We start from the raw sequence: 24,488 nt of genomic DNA, 5'->3' as shown, positions 1-24,488 counted from the left end.
TTTGATGAAAAACAGAAAACTTTGACGAAAATCCAAAGGGAGGAAGAGATGGTCACCTGAACGCTCTCCAAGTCTTTCTCGATGTAATGGGATTGCTGAGGACCAATGGACGGTGGGTGGATGGCTAGGTTATCGCTACGAGATGGGCTCGAAGTCACTTACCATGTGAGGATAAGAGTAGGGTGATGGTCGATGGAGAGGAAGGAGTGTCTTGCGTAGGGCTCGGAATGGGGAAGAGGATGGAGGCAAGATGTGAAAGATGAAGAATGAGGGGGTGGAGTGGGTTTTTATAGGAAATGGGTTTAGGTTTAGGGTTAAACCCTAAACTCTTCATGAGCCGTAACTTTTTATGGATAGCTCGGTTTGCTCTTTTGCAAAAAGGTGAAATGATCAAAATTGTAAACTAGTCTAATTGTTTATCAAGTGGCTTCTTTTTAAGAAATAAAGAAAATTTCTTAAGGTAGTAACCTAAGGTTGATGCTTGGGGTTGATATGTTTGGCTAGAAATGGAAAACTTTTTACTCTCATTGGCCTTGAGTGTCATGTTCATGAAAGTTCGAAGTAGTTTGTTTTTTACACATACCTGCATATGTTTACTCATTACTTGAGACGCTAGTCTCCCTGATAGCGGCGCCAAATGTTGGCTCTTTCCCACAGCTTTCACGGGAAGAGCAAGGTATTTACAGTATGCAGGGTTCTGACGCTTTTTGTCACCTACAGATATATCACGGTTGTCGTTTATAGTTTACGTGTAGCTTAGGACCTCGAATCGTGTTCCGACGAGAGACGTAATCGTTTATAGTTTACGTGTAGCTTAGGACCTCGAATCGTGTTCCGACGAGAGACGTAGGCTTAAGTGTGGTAAGCAAACATAGTGCATGCATGTGTAAAAGGAACGTGTATCATCATGGTTGAGGTAATGAAGGCTTTCGCCTTCATTGGGGGTTGTAGGATTTAGGAGGAGTTTAAGGGTTAGAAGGAGGTTCTAGGGTTTAGAAGAGGTTCTAGGGTTCGAAGGACGTTCCAAGGTTTAGAGAGAGGTTCTAGAGTTTAGAAGAGGTTCCAAGGTTCAGGGTAGAGTACATGGTGGAGAACTCGTCTCCCTCGTAGATCATGGAGGTTAAGGGTTGAGGAACTAAGGGTTTAGGGGGAGCATAGGAGTGGGAGAGGAAGAATGTGTAAGAGCATGGGGGAAAGAAGAGAGAGTAGGGAGGAGGGGGAGGAGGGAGAAGGAGGAGAGGGAGGAGGAGGAGAAGGGAGGAGGACGGAGAAGGAGGAGAGGGAGGAGAAGGAGAAGGAGAGAGGAGGAGAAGGGAGGAGGAGGGAGAAGGGAGGAGGAGAAGGAGGAGGAGGAGGAGGGAGGACGATGGGTTGCAAGGTTGGAGAAGAGGGAAGGAGGAGTTGGACGGTTAGGACATGCTCTTGGGCGTGGAGTGCAAGGAAGCATGGACACTTGAGACAATTGCTTGGAATACCAAAGTAAAACTCAACACAATGCCCCAAAGAGTCTAGGCTTCATTCCATTATGGGGTATTTATACAAGTTGGAGAGCTTCTCTCTCTGCATGTAGGAATTGTAAGATATTCTCTCTCTATATGTAGAAGTTGCATATAGAAGTTGCATGTAGGAGTTGCATGTAGAACTCGCATGTAGGAGTGGCATGTATAACTCGCATGTAGAACTCGCATGTAGGAATTGCATGTAGAACTCGCATGTAGGTGTTGCATGTAAGAATCATATGTAGAACTTGCATGTAGAATATGCAAGTTGGATTTTCAAGAGGGATTATTTCTAGCCTTATGTAAGTATAAGCGGAGCTTTGCAGCTACTCTACACACACATTCTGTTCTACCTAAGTCCATGTTAGCACAGAGACAACAGACAGATTAGGAAATTATCCCCCCCAAATGTTGTTGTTCATTCAAGATTATACGAAGAATTAGACAAGCTACATATGAAATGAAATTACCTCCTAATGTAAGAATTTATCCAGTTTTTCATGTCATTAGACTAAAGGAAGTATTGGGTGTTGAGGATTAGATAGTAACTCAAGAACTTTTAGAGGTTAAAGATTTGACTTTTGTACCGCACGAACCTAAAAGTATTCTTGGATTTCGTGAACGTCAAATTAGAAATAGAGCGATCAATGAATAAAAGATTAAGTAGAAGGATCGTGTTGAGGAGAATTCTACATAGGAGACATTGACTAACCTTCAGAGAGAGTTTTCAGAGTTTATTATGAACTCATAGTGAGTTCTTGAGTAAGGGGAGTATGTCATGTGCATGGATCGTATATAACGTGTGCTTTAGGAACATAGGACTAGCTCAGGTAGCCTGGGGCTAGGCAGGTGATCTCGGATTCAGTTGCAAGGGCACGGATGAGTTAGTATTTCTGCTATTTTTAGCAGGACTGAGCTCAAGTCTATATAAGAGACCCAAGGGTTCAATTTTCAGTCATGCAAGTCAAAGCAAGCTTAAGTCTTCCTGCTGGTCTCGATCCTTGATTGTGTTGTAGACGCGCACCTGCTTCCTAGTGCAGACTAAGGCCCAACAATAGATCTAGGGCCTTTGAGGGTACTACCAGGTGGTATGGGACGCCAGGCTGGTAGGGATCTAGTTGGGAGATGTGCCAGTGTGCCAGCAGCTCAGGGGTTGCATGGTGAGCATGCCTACATCCCTCATCATTGTTCTATGGTTGTTTCTTCTGTGCTTACTTCTTGCAGGTCCGAGTTCTAGAGGGCGCTGGGATTCGTCAATGTTTCTGTCATGCTAGCATCAACATTTCATGTAAGAGAAATAAAACCTACCATAATTACACTAGGATTGCCAATAGTCCCCACAAGAACACTTTCTGTTCTTGAAAACATGAAAGAGGTTAGCATCTCTGACATGAATAGTTCGCTGCTCTACTTCGGATATAAGTGCTATAGCCAAAAGACAGTCTTGGGGTTGGTCTCTGCAAACCGGAAAATTTTTACATCATGTATGGGTACCCCCTTGGGTGTATAAATCAGGGCATAAGCGATATGGAACTTCTCACGCTGCCCACATAAATCAAAATCACTTTAGATTATCAGATATGTCCTGGGACAGCCAATGCAAATCTGGTAAATATCCTTCTTCCCTTATTTTGAAAGAAAGATCTTCTAGCTATGCACATATATATAATTGCTTTGGCAATGTCCTGTAACCCCTACCAAAAATGAATGCACAATTCCGCTAACATCAGTCCAACTCTGTCCTGGCTTCTTCTGTGCTTGTTCTTTTAATCTTATTAACTCAATCTGCTTAGCGTCCTCCTGCATAAGAGCTTCTGCATAGATGTTAGACATCAATACATAAGCCGCAGCATCCTTTTTATCCAATTCCACTGCATGTTCAAAGGCCCACCTTCCAAGCTCCACATTCCCCCACTTCTGACAAGCACCCAACACAGTACGCCACAACGCGAGATTAGGACCGAACGGCATCTTCTTTATCATTACTACTGCCTTGTCTAATTGGCCTGCACGGCCAAGGAGATCAACCATGTGAGTGTGGTGCTCAATAGTTGGAGTGATGCCATATTCTTTGCTCATGGACTCAAAGTATATCTGGCCCTTCTCCACTAGACCTGTGTGACTGCATACAGTAAGAATGCTAAGGAATGTGACTCCATCTGGTTTTATGTCTTCTGCTCTCATTCTGTCAAGCATAAGAAAAACCTTTTCACTCTCTCCTAGCTGGCCATACCCTGTGATTAGTGCATTCCATGAGACTGAGTCTCGAAGTGGAAGTTTGTCAAACACTTCCTGTGCCTTTGCAAGCAAGCCACACTTGGCATACATATCGACCAAGGCGCTACCAATAAAAGGATTTATTTCCAACAACCCTTTTCTCGCAATCTCAGCATGTGTTTCTCGGCCCTTGTCTATGGCTCCTATGCTGCCACAAGCTTTCAAGCTGCAAACAAATGTGACCCCACTTGGAGAGACGCCCTCCAATTGCATCTGTTTGAAACAGTCCAGTGCATCCTGACCAAGGTCACGTTCAGCATACCCTGCTATAAGTGCATTCCAGGAGACTGCATCTCGGATTGGAAGTTTGTCAAACACTTCCTGTGCTTTTGCAAGCAAGCCACACTTGGCATACATATCAACCACAGTGCTACCAACAAAAGGATATCTTTCCAACAACCCCTTTCCTGCAATCTCAGCATGTATTTCTCGGCCCTTGTCTATGGCTCCTATGCTGCCACAAGCTTTCAAGCTGCAAACAAATGTCACCACACTTGGAGACACACCCTCTAATTGCATCTGTTTGAAACAGTTCAGTGCGTCCAGACCGAGGTCATGTTCAGCATACCCTGCGATAAGTGCATTCCAGGAGACTGCATCTCGAATTGGAAGTTTGTCGAACACTTCCTGTGCTTTTGCAAGCAAGCCACACTTGGCGTACATATCAACCAAGGTGTTACCAACAAAAGGAGCTCTTTCCAACAATCCCTTTCGTGCAATCTCAGCATGTATTTCTCGGCCCTTGTCTATGGCTCCTATGCTGCCACAAGCTTTCAAGCTGCAAATAAATGTGACCGCATCAGGAGATACACCCTCCAATTGCATATGTTCGAAACAGTTCAGTGCGTCCTGACCAAGGTCATGTTCAGCATACCCTGAAATAAGTGCAGTCCATGAGACTGCATCTCGAACTGGAAGTTTGTTAAACACTTCCTGTGCTTTTGCAAGCAAGCCACACTTGGCATACATATCAATCAAGGTGTTACCAACAAAAGGATGTCTTTCCAACAATCCCTTTCTCGCAATCTCAGCATGTATTTGTCGGCCTTTGTCTATGGCACCTATGCTGCTACAAGCTTTCAAGCTACAAATAAATGTGACTGCATTAGGAGAGATGCCCTCCAATTGCATCTGTTCGAGACAGTTCAGAGCGTCCTGACCAAGATCACGTTCGGCATACCCTGCGATAAGTGCATTCCACGAGACTGCATTTCGAATTGGAAGTTTGTCGAACACTTCCTGTGCTCTTGCAAGCAAGCCACACTTGGCATACATATCAACCAAGGTGCTACCAACAAAAGGGTCTCTTTCCAACAAACCCATTCTCGTAATCTCAGAATGTATTTCTCGGCCTCTTTCTTTATCTTTCAGCCTGGCACAAGCCTTTAGTAAGGCCACGAACGTATACCCACTAGGATGTACACAACCCTCCTGCATTTTTTGATGCAGTACGAAGGCATGCTGTGACTCCCCACATTCAATATAACCTGTGATGAGAGAAGTCCAGGAATACTCATTCCGATCACTCAACCTATCAAAAACCTGCTGGGCATCACGTATGCTTCCAACTTCCACCAACATTGGGACGACGTAGTTCCCGAGAGACTCATGAGCTTCCAGCCCCCTTTTGCGCAGGTAGGCATGCAAGCGCAAGGCATACGCTGGACCTTTGTGTTTTCTCCACTTGCGCAAGATGCATGCCAGGTTTTCAACCGAAGGCGGATGGGGCATGCGTTCCAATGAAGCGAGTGCCTCCTCCAAGCTAACGTCTGGCAGTTGTCCTATGGGGCTGTGCATGGCGTTATTTGCAGTCTCCATTTTCTGGAGCGTGCCTCTATTAACCCAACCAGCCGTCTATCTATAGCGACTTCTGGGTTAGTTTCTGCTTGAAATCTGGGCTCCTGGATGTGTCTGCTAGCAGACCCGTCAGTCTACAGCTGGAAAGGATTAAGAAGTGAGACAGACAGACAAGATGAAGAAACGAGAAATCAAGAACAACTCACATTTCAATGGCCGTACATTTCAATGGCCTTATTGCAACAAGCCAGGAGAGTGGCTGCAGCTGCCATGTGGCGACCAGCTGGCCGTGCGAGCCCGGTTTAATCCCCACGTGGAGGTTGCTCTAAAACCTAACTCACGATTGGTTTAATTATGTGCGGGCAGCGGGTTATGTGCAAATTTGTTACTTCGGGCGGATTATTTATGACTTTGTCCATACGAAAACTAACCCATGGTTACCTTAATTGTGTGTGCGCATGATTTGGATATTAGTGAAGTGCAAATTCCCGTTCTGAGTTGGTCTTGATCGAACGACGTTACTCTCCGCTGACCTTAGACCTTTATGTGCTGAAAGAGAGCGGTAATGATGAAAGAGAGTGTGGGAACACATAAGTGTATGGGGGAACCACTTTTTTGGAAGGAAAGTGCTTCTAAATTAGGCGAGGCTGCAAGTCAGCTGTACCATTTTTGCCTCTTTATACCTTTACATGATGGAAGAGTGCTGGTCGATTGCCATCTACTCTTACTAGAAATGGTGTTCTTACTATGCTAGGCAATGATATAGCATGCAATGCATCGCATGTCTAGAGAAAGCTTGCTCAACACATGTCCAGTGCTTCATCCATGCTGCTTCTATTCGTGGATGAGTTCCTACACCATGCTCACATCCATGTCTTCCCCCTCCTCCTCCCCGCTCTCCACGCTTATCTTTTGAACCTCACTCCCCTCCTCGCGGTAGCATTAACACGATGGCCAACTACGCCATTTCCATGGATCATCCCGTCTCTGGTTGTTTTCTTACTTGACAACACTTCCCTATGGGGCTTCCACCCATCATGTTCATTTTTTGCACAAAAGTAAAACAGCTAAAATCTCTTAATTGCCATACTTCTCTTGTAGGACAACGAGGGTATTTGCAATTTTAGCACAATGCACATGGAATCTACAAATGAATAGTCTTGTGCAGTTGAATCTTTCAGAACATTCTATTGCAATGGCTTCTTAGCTAATTTCTTGAAGAAGAGGAGAGCCAATCATGGCAATGATGGCGATTTTTTTTTGCACCAGTCGAAAGCGTTATGAACCAAGATGGACATGGACCTAGCATTTGGGACATTTTTTCACGCGAATTTGGTAATTTGCAATTGGTTTGGATTTTTTAATTCAATGGAAGAATTTCCTTTCCTTGAACAATGTTTCCAATTATAGAATTATTCGAGCTTAGCTTGTAAGCGTCGTATACAAGACTTTAGTAATGTCAATACTCCCATTGACTAGTACAATAGGTTCTATGCGTGCTTTAGACTTTTTCCCTCTTTAAAAGAAGATGAGAGACTTTTATGTTGACATTGGACTAGAATCATGGACTCTAGCTAGATAGTGAGGTCACAATGTAGGAGTCAATATAAACATGGGAACAGATCCTAGTAACTGTCACATGGAAAGCTCAAATGGATTTTTGGTGTCTCTTATCTTGGAATACTCAGATGGATTTCAAACATGATGTAACGATTAATGAACAATTTGCAGAGGGCAAGGGATAAAGGGGCATCAATCACTATAATTCCCTCAGTAATGCACACCTTGAGAAAGATATGTGGAAGATCATAGTGCTTTTGTAGTTTACAATTACTAGAGTCACAAGGGACATGTTTCTCATCTCAAGGTGTGCAGGAATTCAGCCATGTGTGACTTTATACCATTGGGATTAAGTACCTCGGGCACTCAAAGATGCTTACAACAGATGGTTGCAATAATAGATAATGTAAGACTCCTTTCCTTAGATATCATAGTGATGGTGTTGCACTTGTTTTGATGCCCTATTTCATTATGCATTGCAATGGCAAAAATGACTATGCTACACATGCAGAGACATGCTTCAAGGATTTTGGCGACCGAGTGAAGCACTACCATCACACTAAATGAGCCACACTCTTTACTAGCAGAGGGCGATGTAGGCTGAGGCCTATTAGCCGTCAAGCTCTTCCTAAGGCGTTGTAGACGATCTAACTGGGCTGTAGCAGCCCAACAATTATTAGACTATGCTTCTTTTTTGACTTATCACGTAAGGTAACTTTTGGAGCCCTTTGCCCAAATCTCAACCAGAGCTAGATGTGTCTAGATCCTTGAAGACTTTTATGTTTTGCAAGGATGGAGTTTCTAGTGTTGTTTCTTTTTTATGCTGGTTCTTTTAAGAACTATCTAAAAGCATCATGAGGGATGATCCCATATTCGAAAAATATGAGATATCTTGCCAACGTGAAGAGAGTAGGAAGCAAAGGAGAACAATTCCAAAGCCATACGAATTGTCAAGACCCCCCCTGGAGCTTACATTCGGAGATAGATAACAACCACTAAATCCCTTTTAAAAGGATTGTTTTCTCTATACCTTCTTTCTCCATAGATTAATTATAGGTTTAAGATGCAAAAAATTCGCTCGTACACTGTCAAACTTTTTGGAGGAAAGAGTGGTAGTCATTATAGATTACTAGGTCTTAAGAGCTACCAGAATTACTTTTTAGAAGGGATGCATTGTACAGTATAAATATATACTATAACGGATTGCTTATAGTCAATTTACTTCATTAACATTTTCTTGGGTTTAATAGTCTTGGATGTCATCTATAGTTTTTGGTTGGCATGATTTATTGGTTTTCAGCAACACTTTAAATTATATCTTGCTAAGGTGATCCATTGAGATTGGATGGATCAGAATAGGTTAAAATCCTTAATTGTAACCTATCTATAAATTGGTTTATGACATCTTTCATTAAGTTTTGTACAAGAATTGGCAATAGAAAATTGATTTTTAGAGGATAAAATGGTATATTTCAGAGTTAAGGAGCAATTAACTCTTAAGATTAAGTGATGGTATATTTACTTTACACTAGCCTTCTTAAGATTACCCTTTATGCAATTAATTGGAGATGACTCTTTCTTTATGTATCTTTTCAATCTTTTGTTGTAATTATAATTATTCCATTGGTAATAAAGGCTTTGAGTTTTGAATATAGACCCTAAGAGTGTTGGATGAATAGATGGATTACTCTCATTTGCAAGTATTATTGAAGTGCATAGCATAAATTTTCATTTTTTGTCACTTTAGCATTTTGTTGGAATGGACTTTGTCATGTAGTGAAGTAAGGATTGTAGTTAGGTAAGAAACATACAAACACACACATGAGTGCAGGCGCATATGTATATATCTATCCTCAATGTATTAGCTTTTGGCAAGCATGTTTCACATTAAGCAAGAGCCACATCCGCTAGTGCAACTACTTGTAGAAAGAAGATGCAAGACACAAAGCATTGTTGTATCTAGCTAACCATTTTAAAACCACCTAAAGTTTTTAATTTGAATGCCTTTAGGATAATGAAAGCATCAATTACTTTAATTTTCAATACCAACATGATTGACCACTACTTCTAAACCATTGTGAGCACCCCTTTTAGGTTGGATACCATTCATTACGTTCTTCAATGCACATACCATAAACAGTTTGAGGGCTTCTACTGGTTTTGACACCAGCCTATCAGATGAACTTTTCTTCACAGTATTAGGGACATAACACAATGGTATGTGTAACAATTGAACAAAGTACAAAGCCAATGAGACAATTGATCCCAAAACAAGATCTGAGAAAACATGCATGCCTCAGGATCTATGGAGCGCTCTAAGGTGGATGGAACCTATGTGGAAATATAATGAAGAAAGTGCTCTTGACATGTACCTCAAGTCAATTAGGTTCCAAGAATAAGGGATCACTTAAATTATCAAAGTGAGACAATGCAGTTCAATTTTCACCTCTGCATAGATTATTAGGGCTAACTCAACATGCATTGGGTTATTGTTAATGCAGCGTGCACTTGGATGCTTACGAAACGTATGCTGGGTTACTGAACCACGTGCATTGGGTTAATAGTTTACCCTAATTTGGATTAGATTTGGTGCATTAATTATGCCAACTAGAAGATCTTGATAGGTTTTAGGTAGTCTATGGATGTCAAAGTGTTAGCTTGCTAACCTAGTATGGTCAACAACTATCCCAGTGTTATTCCTATAGTATTACATTCCTCTTGGGCCACTATGGCTCCAAGGTAACTTCTAAAAAAATTTGTGGGCACATTGCACATATTTACAAGAGCTTGTAGGAGGGCAGATAATGTGACTATGTTAACGGCCTACAGTGAACACAAGGTGCTTCTATCGTACCTTTTTATCTCTAATGGGGGTATGCCACTTTTCAAGGGTGTTAACCCTAGACATTAGACCTATGAACCCGTAACCCTAGACCCATGAATTGTTAACCTTGAACCGTAGCCCCGTGAACCCTAGACCCATGATCCCTAGAGCCTAGATTCTAGACTATTTAACCGTAAATCCTGAACCTTAAATGCTATACCATACAACCTATACCCTAAACCCTATATCCTAAATCCTAAACCCTATAACATATACTCATAAGTTTGAGTAGCTCTAAACTCTATATCCTAAATCCTAAACCCTACATCATAGACTCATGATTGTGAGTATCTCTAATTTTTGCAAAGGAGCATTTTTTAGTCTTTGTGGTAATCAAGGCTAGATTTGTTAGCTGGAGTAGATGCTCCTCCAACTTCTTTGAACCTTTTTTCTTTGTCAAAAAATAAAGAGATTAGATTCTCAAATGATGGATTAGGAACATTTTTTAGTGTCATTACCAAGGCTGATAGTTTTTGAGATGGCATTTAGTAACACTACTATGGCATTCTCTTCATCAAATTTTGTATTTACTGATGAGAGTTGTACCATAAGCACTTTTTTTTTTGAAATAAATGTTCCTAAATCTTAGCCACTTTTACAACCCAATCCAAATGGTTTAATCTTTAAAGAGTTTTTAAGACTTTTAGCACATACTCCATTCAATTTTTCTAACTTGCCCCATTTTTTCTCCGCGGTTTTGAGATCATCAACATGATGAACGGGATTCTTGTGGAGATACTCATGATGATTGATCTCACTTTTCATCTTCTTCCACCTCATTGGCTTGACAAGGGTCAGTATTCTTTGTGCTTGTAAGATATGATCAAAGAAATTTTCCCATAGAGGTGTGTGCAATGTATTGTGCCCACCAGAGACTCACACGTTCGAAAAACCCACCCCAAAGAATCTTTTTGGACCTGTGTGCATGATACTTATGAAAAGAGTGGTATAATGTGTCATCGACCACACAAACCATATCTAATGGACATGATAATTTGCACATGCTTTAAGGTATGTGACATGGAGGCAAGTGCAAATTATCTTTCTCATCAAAGACTTGCACTTTGGAATAAGCCATTGCAAAGCGTGTTTTTGTCCCTTGTGCATGATACCTTTTGAAAAACATGGTATAATGTGTCCCACACCATGCAAAGAACATTTGATACTTTGAACATGCCTAAAAGTGGGTGTTATTGAGGTGCATGCAAAGTATTATGCCCTTTGGATACTTGCACGTTTGAATTAGGCACCCTGAAGCATATCTTTAAACCTTATGCATGACCATTGACGGGTGGTGAAAAATATGGTATAATGCATCCTTGACCACATAGGCCATATATAATGGGCATACTACTTTGAGTCCACCTTAAGGTATGTGGCATTGAGTTGTGTGCACAGTATTGTTTCCATCCGAGACTTGCATATTCAAATAAGGCAACCTAAAGTGTGTTTTTTAACCCTTATGCATGATGGGTGGTGAAAAACATGGTATAATGCATCCTCGACCAGGCAAACCATTTTTGATGGACACAATACTTCTCACACATTAATGTTGGTTTAATTGATTCATGTGCAAAGTATAATGCTCATCGAAGGCTCACTAAGGCACCCTGATAATGGTTCCTAGACCATACAAACCATATCCAATGGTCAGGATAATTTTTACAAGCCTTAAAATAGATGAAATGGAGGTGCATGTAGAGTATCATTCCCATCAAATACTTTCACATTTGAATAAGCCACCACGAAGCGTGTTTTTTGACCTTTGTATAGGATACTTGGTGAAAAACATGGAACAATGCACCCTTGACCATGTTAGATATGCTCAATGCCCCACCCTCCTGGTAAGCAGCAGTGGTCCAAGGTGCTCAAGTCGTAAGGCCGCCATATGAGGAGAAGCCATGTGTGAGCCTAGGACACTGGATGGATCCTGACTTGCATGTCAGATGAGGTTTATCAATGAGATCGTTGATGGTAGAAAGGTGATTGTGTGGGAGCCCCTTATTCTTGTTGATGGGGCCTAGGGAATATTCCTTGAATATTCCATGGATGACTAGTTGGTTCCACCGACTAGGTTGACTAGTTGGTTCCACTGACTACGTTGATCTGACTACTGCCCTCATAGCTATAAAGAGGTGACCTCCCCAGTCCATTGTATCAAATCAGTTCAGATCAGCAAATTAGATCTTCGAGCAGCTAGTAGCTCTTCACCTAGTATCTGTCTAGATCACCATTTAAGCTCCATTGTGGGAGTGCACTGGTGGACAGAGCCATCATCTGTACTACATCAGTGTTGAAGGAAAATTTTGTTCCTCTCCAGTTTGCTGTGTACTCTCTATTCTTTGTCCAGTTTCTATTCTGCTGCGCTGTGTAATTTAACATGGATCGAAGAGTAGAAGAGAGGCGAGGGCTTCAACAGCATACGGAGTGATGGAAATAGGAAGCGGCTCGAGTTCAGCAGCTGTAGCTGCACCAACAATCCAAGCATTGAGGATTTGCCCAGCAGCCTTCACTGAAGGCAAGCTAGATGGTACGAACTACACTTTGTGGAAGTTTAAAATTACCGCTATTTTGGATTCATATGAGCTTCTAGAGACAATACTGGGGACTATTGACCCAGAACCACAAGGAGCCCCCGACCCAGCAAATCCAAGGAGCATGATACCTCCTAATGCTGACCTTCTATGAGCTTGGAAATGGAGGAATGCAGATGCTCTGTGTGCCCTGGTTACAAGTACTACTGATAGTGTTTTGACCTTGATTTAGCATACATCTAAGGCAATTGTGGCCTGGAACATATTGAAGAGTCAGTATGAGACACGGAATCAGACAAGGATCCAAAACTTGGAGAATCAGCTCATAAGCTGAGAAGTTTAATGAAGGAGAGACAACGGAGGTGTTCATAACCCAAATCAAAAATCTGCGTGACCAGATGGCTAGTGCTGGGATACAAAAGACTAGCAAAGAGCTAGCTCGACGGTGTCTCCAGATATGTCCACCAAGGTTTGATGGACTAGTAACAGCACTTAACACTTAGGTGAGACCCCAACCACTGTCATTTGAGGAGTTCTGTGCTTTACTTATGGAGGAGGAATTGAGGCTTAAAGCTCGAGATGGAGGTGACAATGGGGATGCTGCGTTCTCTGCCACTGCGAAAGGCAAAGGTGGTTCCTCCACCAAAGGTGAGTCCTCTACTAGTGGTGACAAAAAGAAGAAGGGCGGCAAGAAGAAGTTTCAGGGAGAATGCATCTACTACAAGAAGAAGGGCCATGTGATTGCAGATTGTCGGGAAAGTAGATGAAAAGAATGGTACCCTGAAGAAGACAGATAAGGGGAAAAAGACCGTTAACACAGTGGAAGTAGAGTTGTATCTATTTCTGGCCATGAGGAAGAGTGTTCCTCAGTTCAAGAAGTGTCAACCACTGATTCATGGGTGTTGGAGAGTGGTGCCTCCCGTCACATGACCTGCAAAAAGGGTCTATATTGTTCCATGCAGCCTCTACAGGAACCCATCATCGTGATGGTTGGAAATAACGCAGAATTCCCTATTAAGGGTACAAGTATGGTTTCATTTGTTTCTGTAAATGGAGATGTTAAGAAACTATCTAATGTGCTGTATGTTCCACAAATCAAGAGAAATTCGCTATTAGTTGCTTCCATAACTGACCTTGACCATGAGGTGAGGTTCAACAAGATAGAAGCAAAAATTCTGGATAGTGCTGGCAATCTTGTTGGTACAGGACTAAGGAGGAACAACCTGTATGAGCTAGGTGCTCTTATAGCCACCGCTAGAGTGGGCACAAGCAGACTTTGGCACGAAAGATTCGGGCACATTGGATTTGCAGGGCTGAAGGAGATGCAGAAGCAAGGTATGGTTTCTCACTTACCTGCAGTAGCAGAAATCAAAGAACTGTGTGAAGCTTGAATGATGGGCAAGCAACAGAGAAAGGCATTCCCACAAGAAAGCAAGAATAGAGCAAATGCTCCTCTAGAGTTGGTGCATGTTGACTTGTGCGGTAAGATGCCTACACAGGCCTTGGGGGGATCTTCCTATTTTTTATTGATTGTTGACGACCATAGTAGGTAGATGTGGGTGTACTTTCTTTGCAAAAAGGCTCAAGCTTTTGGTAAATTGAAAGAATGGCCATAGCTTGTTGAAAATGAAATAGGGAGAAAAGTGAAGAAAATTAGATCGGATGGTGGTGGTGAGTTTGTTTCTACAGAGTTTGGAGTTTTTTGCAAGAGCAAAGGGATCAAGTAACAAACGACGACACCACATACGCCTTAGCAAAATTCGATTGTTGAACGCCGAATGTGGACCACCGTGAAGATGGGGAGGTGTATGTTGAAAGGTGCTGGACTACCAAACCACTTTTGGGATGAGGCTATCAATACTACGGTTTACATCCTTAATCACAGCTATACAAAGGCACTCAAAGGTAAAACACCACATGAGGCTTGATAACCAGATGCCTATGTTTGTTGAGCAGCATGCAGATGGACCAAGGCAGTCTCAGAGAATCGAGGAGCAAAGGAGGGCTTCTGCTCACATAGTCAATATGGCCTTGATGACTGAGATTATTGCAGAAGTAAAGGAGCTTGCGAGTTTGGAGGAAGCACTTGTAGAATGAGATTGGAAAAATGCTATGCAAGTAGAATATGACAGCATCATGAAGAATGAAACTTTGGAGCTGGTAGATCGACCACCTAACAAAAAGGTTATTGGCACCAAGTGGGTTTGGAAGGTAAAGTACAAGGCTAAGGAGACTTTGGAAAAGTACAAAGCCAATTTGGTTGCACAAGGATTTTCACAGGTTGAAGGATTTGATTTTCATGAATCTTTCACTCCGATTGCTAGAATGACCACTATTCGCACAGTACTATTAGTGGCTGCTCATAAAAAGTGGCCAGTTTATCAAATGGACGTTAAATCAGCATTCTTGAATGGTGACCTCAAGGAGGAGGTGTACGTGGCTCAGCCACCAGGGTTTGAGGCCCCCCATTCTGAGAACAAGGTATGTAAGCTCAAGAAGGCTTTATACGGGCTACAACAAGCCCCAAGAGCATGGTACCAATGGATAGACAAAATTTTTCATAAATTAAACTTCAAAAGATGTGCCTCAGATGCTAACTTTGTATGTGTACAGGAAAGGTGGAAAATCTGCTATTATTGTTCTATATGTGGATGATCTCCTTATTATAGGTGACTATGAAGACATGATCCAGTAGACAAGAAAGGCATCGAGCACTGAGTTTGAGATGATAAGACTTGGGCTTGATGCACTACTGTTTGGGGATTGAAGTCTCGCAAGAGCCAGGAAAGATCTTCATCTCTCAGCATAAATATGCAAGGGGGATCTTGAAGGCATTTGGTATGTCCGAGTGCAAGGAGATAGCTACACCTATGGAGGTAAATGCGAGGTTGTCTATGGAGGATGCCTCACCACCGGTAGACATCGGACGGGAGGTACAGGAAGTTGGTCGGCAGTATCATCTATCTGTGCAACACTAGCGGACATCAGTTTTGCTATTGGCGTTTTGAGCAAGTTCTCCAATAAGCCCCGGGAGAATCATTGGATGTAGGGATGTAGGTGCTCAGGTATGTGAAGGGCACTCTTGATTATGGCATCACCTATGATACGGGCACTTCCTTGGCTGGTCATGGTCACTTAGATTGGGCTGGAGATGTTGATTCTAGGAAATCAGTTTTTGGATATTGTTTCTCTTTAGGTTCAGGTATCTTCTCTTGGATCAGTAAGAAACAACCAACAATGGCATTGTCTTCTACTAAGGCTGAGTACAAGGCAGCATGTTTTGCTGCTTGTGAAGCAGTGTGGCTGAGGAGGATCTTATGGCACATGGGAGTGCAAGAGGATGAGGCAACTGTGCTGAGGTGCGACACCCGTCAACTATGGAATGTATTTCAGATCAGGATTAGAATTCAATAACATTTAAGTCTATCAACTATGGAATGTATTCACAATAGATGTGTCAGAGGAATGACGCAAGTGTGGATTCACACAGTCCACCATGAGTGCCATGTGTTAAGGCATAAACAACCCTTTGTTTATGGATCCTTGCAGGGATACCTCAGGGTGGGAATGGTTGTAACCAACTTCCAATGGATACGCCACTCATACGCCCTTTGGTAACCACAATGTATGTAGGATGTACTCTTGTTCCATAGATCTACAAATAACTCATTGAGGGAGTAGAATCAATCAGACATTCAGATGCAGGTTCTCTTTCCGCACATGTATTTTCCTTGTTTTCTCTAAGTATTCATGCCTATATCCACAATATGTTGAATATGCACTTTGCTGTATCCGTCAATTTCCTCATAGTGTTTTCTATGCATTGCACTCCATATATATATATATGACATACTACTTATCCTAGGCAGCCATGTGCCCTTGCTCATTATATTCTCTAAACTTGATCTAAGGAATAGGTCTACCCATAGAAAAAAGATGCTTACCTCCTTATGACCAATCTCCTTCCTCCATAAGGATCTTTTAAACTCCTTGTCTGGTACTATATAATAGCACTGCTTGCCACATATGAGGACATGTTGGATATTATGGACCCTTACAGTCCATCCTATATGTCGGCCATGCCATGTTCTCATTTTTGAATTGATATTATAAAATCCAAAGGAACATTTACTTGAGACTAGCATTGCTCTTTAAGGTAGCATGATGGTATCTAGTAATATTACATGATCCACCCATAATTCATGCAATCTGACCTTTCATCATTTAGGATTAAAAATAGCATAATCTTTTGGAGATTACCAAAATTGCTTAAGACATCACAAAATTATAACACATCATACAACCTAGGGGCCACATTAGCCCTTAGCACTAGCCTAAAGGGTCACTATGCCTTGCATTGTCATTTTGTCCAATTCCACCCATCCCTTTTTTGCCACCTCACCATGTTGTCCACCCTCATCCCTCTTGTCTACCTTAATGCTTTTTCTACCCCCCCTTTTTGTGTTGCTTTAAACTTCACCTCTTTTTTGTTGCAAGCCAATGGGACCATTATAGGCTAATTTCTTATGCCTTATAGGCTACCCTTTCATTTCCATCCCATTCCTCTCTCCCTCTCCCTCCCCTTCATCCTTGGTCATCTTTTCTCTCCATTCTAGAAGACAATATTTTGTTTGATAAAGGAAATAATGATCCACAAGGTGACCTTTTGGTCTAGCCAAAGGGGCTCACATGGCATCTCCCTTAACAACCTTAGCCATTTGGATCTCCATTTACCTAGAGGATAAACAACAAGCCTAGAAGGCTATATAGTCCCTTCAAGATAGAGTAGTGGTTGGGCACATGGTTGGCCTTTCCCCCACATGACAATAGGTTTAAGATTGTGTCCATCCCTAGAAGGTGGCATCTAGGACATCCCATCTATTATTCCACTCAAGCTTAGCTCCTTAGACACCACTTAAGACCTAGTGGAGTAGAGCCTAGTTTATCTTAGACCTCATTTGGTCTCCATCATCCTTGGTAACACAATTCCACAATGGATATCAAAGAGAACACATCATGTATTGAGGTAGCCCATATTGGTTTGCTTACCAAAGCATCCCTATTGAGGAACCATCTCAACATCATGTGTTCAATATTGTGCATAGCACTAACACATAGAGTGCTATAAAGGAAAGGGTTAGAAACCCTAACCCTAACCCTAACCCTAATCCTAACCCTAACCCTAACCCTAGTCCTAGCCCTAGCCTTAGCTAGCCCTAGCCCTAGCCCTAAACCTAACCCTAACTCTAAAGGGGTTTGTATATACTCATCATTTTCAACTAAATATAGTGTATAGTTAGTCATTTGTGGTGTCCTCTCTAGCTGTGCCCTCTCTTCTCATCTCCACTCTTCTCCTCTTCTCTCTCCATATTTGTTCATGGTATTAGAGCTCTCTTCTATTGAGGCATGGTGATCCACATGAGAGAGTGTGAGAGATTGAGAGTTCTCTCGAGTGATCGTGAGTTCATCCACTTCACTTTTGTTGAGAGAATTTCTCTTTATTTTGGAAGAATTTCTGTCCATTCCATGCATTTTCTTGAGAAAGTTCCATTCGTGTTCATTTTTGCATGAGAGATTTCTGAGAGAGAGAGACTATTCACTGTGAGGGTTTCCGATTCCTTTTGAGAGAAATCTTAGAGAAGTTCCTTGCTTTGCACTAAGAGAGGACTCCTCCGTTACTTCCGAGAGTTATAGTAGATGAGAGGTATATGTAGCAGAAAGAAGCTCATCTAGAGCACCCTGACTCCTTAGGAGAGACCTAGCTTAGAGATCTCTTGGTCAACGAAGCCTACAACATCTACCGTATTCAGCAAATGACTTGGCTACTCTATAGCAAGCAAGTCTACAATGCATAGATTTTGCAATGGCAAAGCCCAACCACACTTAGAACAAAAGCCCACAGGATTGCATGAATTGGCTATAACGAAGCTTCAACACACCAAGGCAAAGTAGCGCCTATGCCGCCCATCAACACTCTTATGACTGCGACCCTTTGCACACATCTTGTGACCCCATCAAACCTCTAACATTGGTTCCTCTAACCAACGTTGACCACACAAGCTAAGGCAACTTTTACAACTACAATAATGACCAACTTAGTGGCGGGGGTCCTCATCACAACCTCAATGACTTAAGATCCAACTTGGCTCTTAGCGGCCAAACGAGCCAAACGATAGTGCCATGTCTTCACACTCAATGACCATATAGGTGACTCTGAGACACAGCAGCCAGCCAGAAGCATCAACCATAGTGCAATGCAATTGACTTGCCAAGCTTCGATGACTAGCGCTAGCTATACCTTCTCTAACCATGCTCCATGGTAGCAAAGGCTCCATAGCCTTAGTCCAACTCCAAATTCCAGCTCGTCAATGACCTCAACCCATGAGCTCTCCAACCGAATGACCAGCTTGCCCATGAGCTCTCCAATCGAACGACCAGCTTCATTAGCAAGCCCCAGCTCAAAGTTGCCACCAACAAATGGCCTCTGCAACGAGCCAAATGTCTCAACAACCAGCTTCTAGCAACGACCGGCTTCCCACGGTAGTTCCTCCTAACGGAATGCTTAGCCTACATGGTGACCTTCATGCAAGGCCCATTCTCCAATGACACGTCCAAACCCATATGCAACAAATGCCAAGAAGGCTACATGGTAATGCAATCTAGAAAGGTTCTAGAGCATCTAGGAATCTCTGTTAGAATCTTTAAAGATTTAATAAAATCTTATCACCTAAGGGTTGGTCACCTTTGTGACACATGGCACCACATAAAGATAACATATGGCACCCATATCCCAAACTAACACGTCAGTAGTAGTTATGTTATCCATTTGCCATGTCATCGATTCTCAACTACATCATCAATTGACCATTCAGCTTGGCACATCATCATCCTTATTAATAAGTCACATGGCAGTTACCTACCTTGTCATCATCCACATCACTTGCCCAATCAACAAAGCCACGCTATCATTGTTTGCCACATCATAGTGCCATGTGGCACAGTCTCCTGGCAGGCACAATTGCCCCTCCAGTAGCACACTATGCACCTTGCATGTGTACACAGGTGCCACATCATCACTACTCCACATGCACACCCCTTGGCTAGCACATTTTGCATGTGAACATAGTGGCCACATCATAGTGCCACATCATCATTCGCACCCTTTTTGCCCCTCTCACCTAGATCAAGTCGTATCTCTTGATGATCTAGGAAGACTTTGAGGGCGCTCCAAAAAGAAAAACTGCTCAAATTTTTGTGCTCTATGCGCTTATCACATCACAAACATGTCAGTGCAAGTATCACACACATTTTAGCCTCCATGAAAATTTCACTTCTTACATGCACATCATCCTCTACATCGACACATTTGACTTAGCACCAAAAATGGACAAAGAAAAGGAATTATTTGCCTGCTTTTTTTTTCACTCGATGGTTGGTCTACATCTAGATTAGAGTAGATTAGATCATCCTTACAGGAGAGAACTCCCAAGTAGCTAATCAAAAACATGCCAAAAACTCCCAAATAGTTTATACTCGGAGTCAGTCCCTTCGCTCACATGTGGTTTTGCATCATTACATTTCTTGAAACCTGACCACCTTCATTTAAATGAGTAGACTTCAGAGTTTTTAGGGGCATTGGCTGATTGATCATTGGGCAGATTGTACACAATTTGATTTTACACACACATGCCATCATTGTAAAGCCTATCATCTATTTTGCTGGCCTTGTGCACTTTATTCGAGCCTTGTAAAGCCTCTAAGCTATTCCCAACATCATTTGCCATAAGCATTGTAACATATTGGATTATATATTACAATTCTATCTTCATCGACAGTTCAGATTGCACTTGATACAAACAATATTTTGCAGTTGATTCACACAATGACTTTTTCATAGCAGATTGAGTACATTTCTTGCACCATGTATACCACTAGCAACCTCAATTTGGAGGCATCTGCTAAGTTAGAAAATTCTAATTATGGCACATGTAAATACCAAATGGAGACCATTATTTTACTTCAAGACAAATGGGAGTATGTACAATCAAATGATCCAACAACCACTCCCATCACTGTTGCAGCACAAGCAGCGGGATCTACACCTGCACCAACAATGTCTGCACCTATAGTAGATTCTACCATTGCCCAAGCACAGCCAAAATGGGACAAGAGAGACAAATATGCATATCTTCATCAAGCTAAATGTGCAAGATGTCATGCTTGGACAACTCAACATAGTTAAGACATCAAAAGAAGCATGGAGTATGTTCACAGCTCTTTACGAGTCTAAGAACACATCCAAGATTCTCACACTGAGAAATAATAACAACCAGAGTTTCCGCTATAGCAATGAAATTGGTCATGCTTACGTACTCAGAATCAAGGATTACAATAATCAACTTGCAGTAATAAGAGAGACTATGAACCCCTCAGAAATGGTTCAAGTCATTCTGAATGGAATAGGAGAGGGATACGAGAATCTAGTCTAGAGTATTGCCATTCAACTGCAAATTCCAACATTGGAAGAATTACAGTCAGTGTTACTTGGTGAAGAACTCAGGTCTCAATCCATTCATGCACGCAAAAGTCATTGTAATGATCAAGCATTCACAGCTTCAGATAGAAGCAGAGACAGAGGTAGAGCATTTCAACGAAGTGCATCAACAACAAAGTCCTCAGCAAAGCCAGCATCACCATCCAAGAGCAAATCATTCCAATAGATAAAGATTTCAAGGACGAGGGAATGCATCCACTAATGTGTCAAACATTCAGTGCAATGACTATCAAAAGTTTGGACACTATGAAAGAGATTGCTGCAAGAAATGGCTCGACCAGGGAGGTCTATTTAGCAGCAATTGAGGGAATTTTTGTGGAAGACAAAATCATCGTGGTGGACATTCAAGTCACCTTCATTATGCCAAATGGACCTTAGAATATGTTTCTTGCAAGTGAGGATATGTAGGAGAATGAGACAATGTACCTTGACATTGATTGCAATTCAAAAGGGGAATGCAGTTATCAAGTTGATCAAGTAGATCAGGATCCTTGGTACATCAACAACAGTGCATCATCTCATCTGACAAAGCATCAGAAATGTTCATAGAGATGGAACCATTGGAAGGATAGAAGAATGCTATCTACACGACAGATAACACACTGAATCTAGTTCAAGGGAAAGGCATTGTCCCTATGAACAATTTCATGGGTACAAAAGGATTGGTGAAAGATGTACTCTATACTCTAAAGCTCAGCAAAAACCTCTTGTCAGTTGGACAAATGATAGAAAACATTATAAAGTCATCTTTGATGGATATGAATGCACAATCAGAGACATATCCAAAGGATATTAGCTAGTAGGAAATGAGAGATCTCGACAACGAAAGCAGAATGGAAGAAGGTGAGAGAAAGGGAGAGCCAAAAGAGAGAGTCACACAAGTTTTTGGTGGGTGTAGAACCCCCTAATCTTCTATGTCATCCATATATATATGTATTTGAGTATTGTACATAACCGGGGTTAAGGTACAGTGGCCTTTAACCCCCACAACCTCCCACTTAAAGGCCATGTAAGAAAATAATAATACGTCTGTGCTCAACAGATAACAGGATCTCGTACGCAAGAGAGAAAACAAGATAGTATGGAGAATAAAAAATTTGATTACTGTAGAATTGATACAATAGATGGTGCTGCCTCCCAGCCGTGTGCTCCTGTGAAAGAAGCTTCGATGGCATGCTGGAAACAGTAGAAGACGGAGGCTGAATGCTAAGGAATCAAGGTTGCTGTAGCCAGTGATGAAATGGGCTTCATGGGCTTGCTCTTATATAGCCACCAGTCGTAGTCGATTAGGCTCAATTGGGTGGCCGACCCAGTCCACCCAAAACGGTCGACTGGGGGTTGGGTCCCAAAATAGGCCACCGACCATACGATAGAACCGGTGCATAAAACAGAGCAACTGACCTATGGATGCCATTCGGCCCACAGCCATTCGGGATCATCTGAGGCTCCAAACGGGCCCCGCAACTCGAGAGTGGGCTGCCCCGGGAAATGCTCCGTCTATCCTCAGTGCGGTCAGTCAAGGGATGCTTTCCCGCACTTGCATGTAGCCTAGTTGGTGGTGTGCCAACTCTATCTGAAGCCGCCCAGCCATCAGGCCACAAGTAGATAACCGAGCTACTCAAATGCCTTCTCCTCATATGGAGGCTTACAAGTAGAGTTAGCTGGTTCCTGCGTAGTTACACGAGAGTGGAGCATTGATATCTAACAGGCCAATGTGCCTTTAAGAGAGAACAACCAATGAGCATACTATCCAATGCCCATCAATACATGACAATACTCAAACCGCTGACTAGGTAGACTCTTTGTCAGCATATCTACAGGGTTATCATATGTATGAACCTTAACAAGCTCTATGCACTTGTCCTCAAGTACCTCCCTGATAAAATGGTACTTGACCTCAATGTGTTTGGTCTTTGCATGAAAGACCGGATTCCGTGCTAGCTGAATAGCACTCATGGAATCACTATGCAATGTCGGTACACTTGTATGAATCCCCAAATCTCCCACTAGCTAATCAAGCCATATAGCCTCCTTGCAGCCCTCTATGGCTGCAACATATTCGGCCTCTATGGTAGACAGAGCAATGCACTTCTGTGCATGAGACATCCACGACAATGCCCCACCTGCAAAGGTTATTACATAACTAGAAGTGGATCTTCTACTATCCACATGCCTTGCATAGTTTGAATCTGTGTACCCAAATACATGCATCTCTCCTCTACCAAAGTATATACACACCTCCTTCATACCCTTCATGTACCTCATGATGCACTTAACTGCCTCCCAATGCCTCTTTCTTGGATTAGCCACATACCAGCTAACAACTCCCACTGCAAATGCAATGTCTGGATACATGTGTGAGTGCACCATTTATTCCATATCAATTATCATATCAAATACATTATCCATATGGCATTTAGCCAAGCCTACCTTCTAATTAACACATTTCAATCAACCTAGCCTAATACATTATAGACTACAAAATCGTGTCGTGACATGCCCTCTTTCTTGGGACATAGATGTCCTCATCTACTAGGTACTCTTCTTCTTTGCTTCCATGGGCCTAAGCACTCCTTAGGTTCTTGTATAAACTTGCATACAACAACTTCATCTTTCCTCTATTGAGATATGGTGCCATCAACACATAGATTAAAGGGCTAAGGTATGGTATAGGAAAGAATTAAAGTAGCCACCCTAGGATGTGGACTACATGATGTGGAGATGTGGATTGAGGATATCCACAAGGAGAGATGTGGATGAGAGGATCACACAAGTGTTGACTATTCAAAGGGCACTCTCTATATAAGAGGCCTATCATGTATTGTTGAACACACACACATTGCAAGAGATATAGATTTGCTATCTCCCTCTCATGTCTTATTTAGTGTGCTTTGAGCCTCCTTAGTTCTTCCGTTGATCTTGTGTGCACTAGGCTAAGTACGATCCGCACTTTGTCATGGTATTAGAGCTTAGGTCTAGTCTCCTAGATCCATTGTAGGCACACCTTAGGAAGCTTATGTTTTCTCCAAGATTAGTTCTAGTTTTAGATTGAGAGTTATCTTCCATGGCGAAGAGAATTTCAGTTTGTTTTGGGGAAGTTCCATTCATTGAGAGAGATTGAGAGCTGTTTAACTCTATTCTTTGAGAGAGAGCCAAGGGAGAGTCTCTTTGGTATACTCTGCATGTTTTTCAGCTTCACAGGATTTCAATTTCTTCGGTCAGTAAGAGTGATCGCCTTAGAGCCTTGCATCAAGCTCGCCATCTACAAGCCTGGAGTGCAATCGAATGGTGACCTATACGCAAATTCCATCCACCATAGTGGCTGCTTGTGTAAACTTGCACCATCAGCAATGGAAATTTCCCTCTGATGCGGACTTCGGTGA

At 42.2% G+C, this 24,488-nt stretch overlaps 1 protein-coding gene across 1 annotated transcript; it reads right to left on the bottom strand.

Annotated features, from left to right (window-relative positions):
- Positions 1 to 2,949: 2,949 nt before the first annotated feature.
- Positions 2,950 to 5,780, bottom strand: LOC147886707 (pentatricopeptide repeat-containing protein At3g16610-like). Its single transcript, XM_087395481.1, has one exon. It carries the CDS (start codon positions 5,592 to 5,594, stop codon positions 3,147 to 3,149), a length of 2,448 nt encoding a protein of 815 aa, XP_087251607.1. The 5' UTR covers positions 5,595 to 5,780; the 3' UTR covers positions 2,950 to 3,146.
- Positions 5,781 to 24,488: the final 18,708 nt, after the last annotated feature.

The sequence above is a fragment of the Dipteris shenzhenensis genome, chromosome 24 (assembly GCF_047967505.1).
Source record: "Dipteris shenzhenensis isolate YYH24624 ecotype China chromosome 24, Dip_SZ_1.0, whole genome shotgun sequence".
In the NCBI taxonomy this organism is placed as follows: Eukaryota; Viridiplantae; Streptophyta; class Polypodiopsida; order Gleicheniales; family Dipteridaceae; genus Dipteris; species Dipteris shenzhenensis.
The sequence above is the reverse complement of the archived record's forward strand: the minus strand, read 5'-3'. Positions and strand labels throughout refer to the sequence as shown.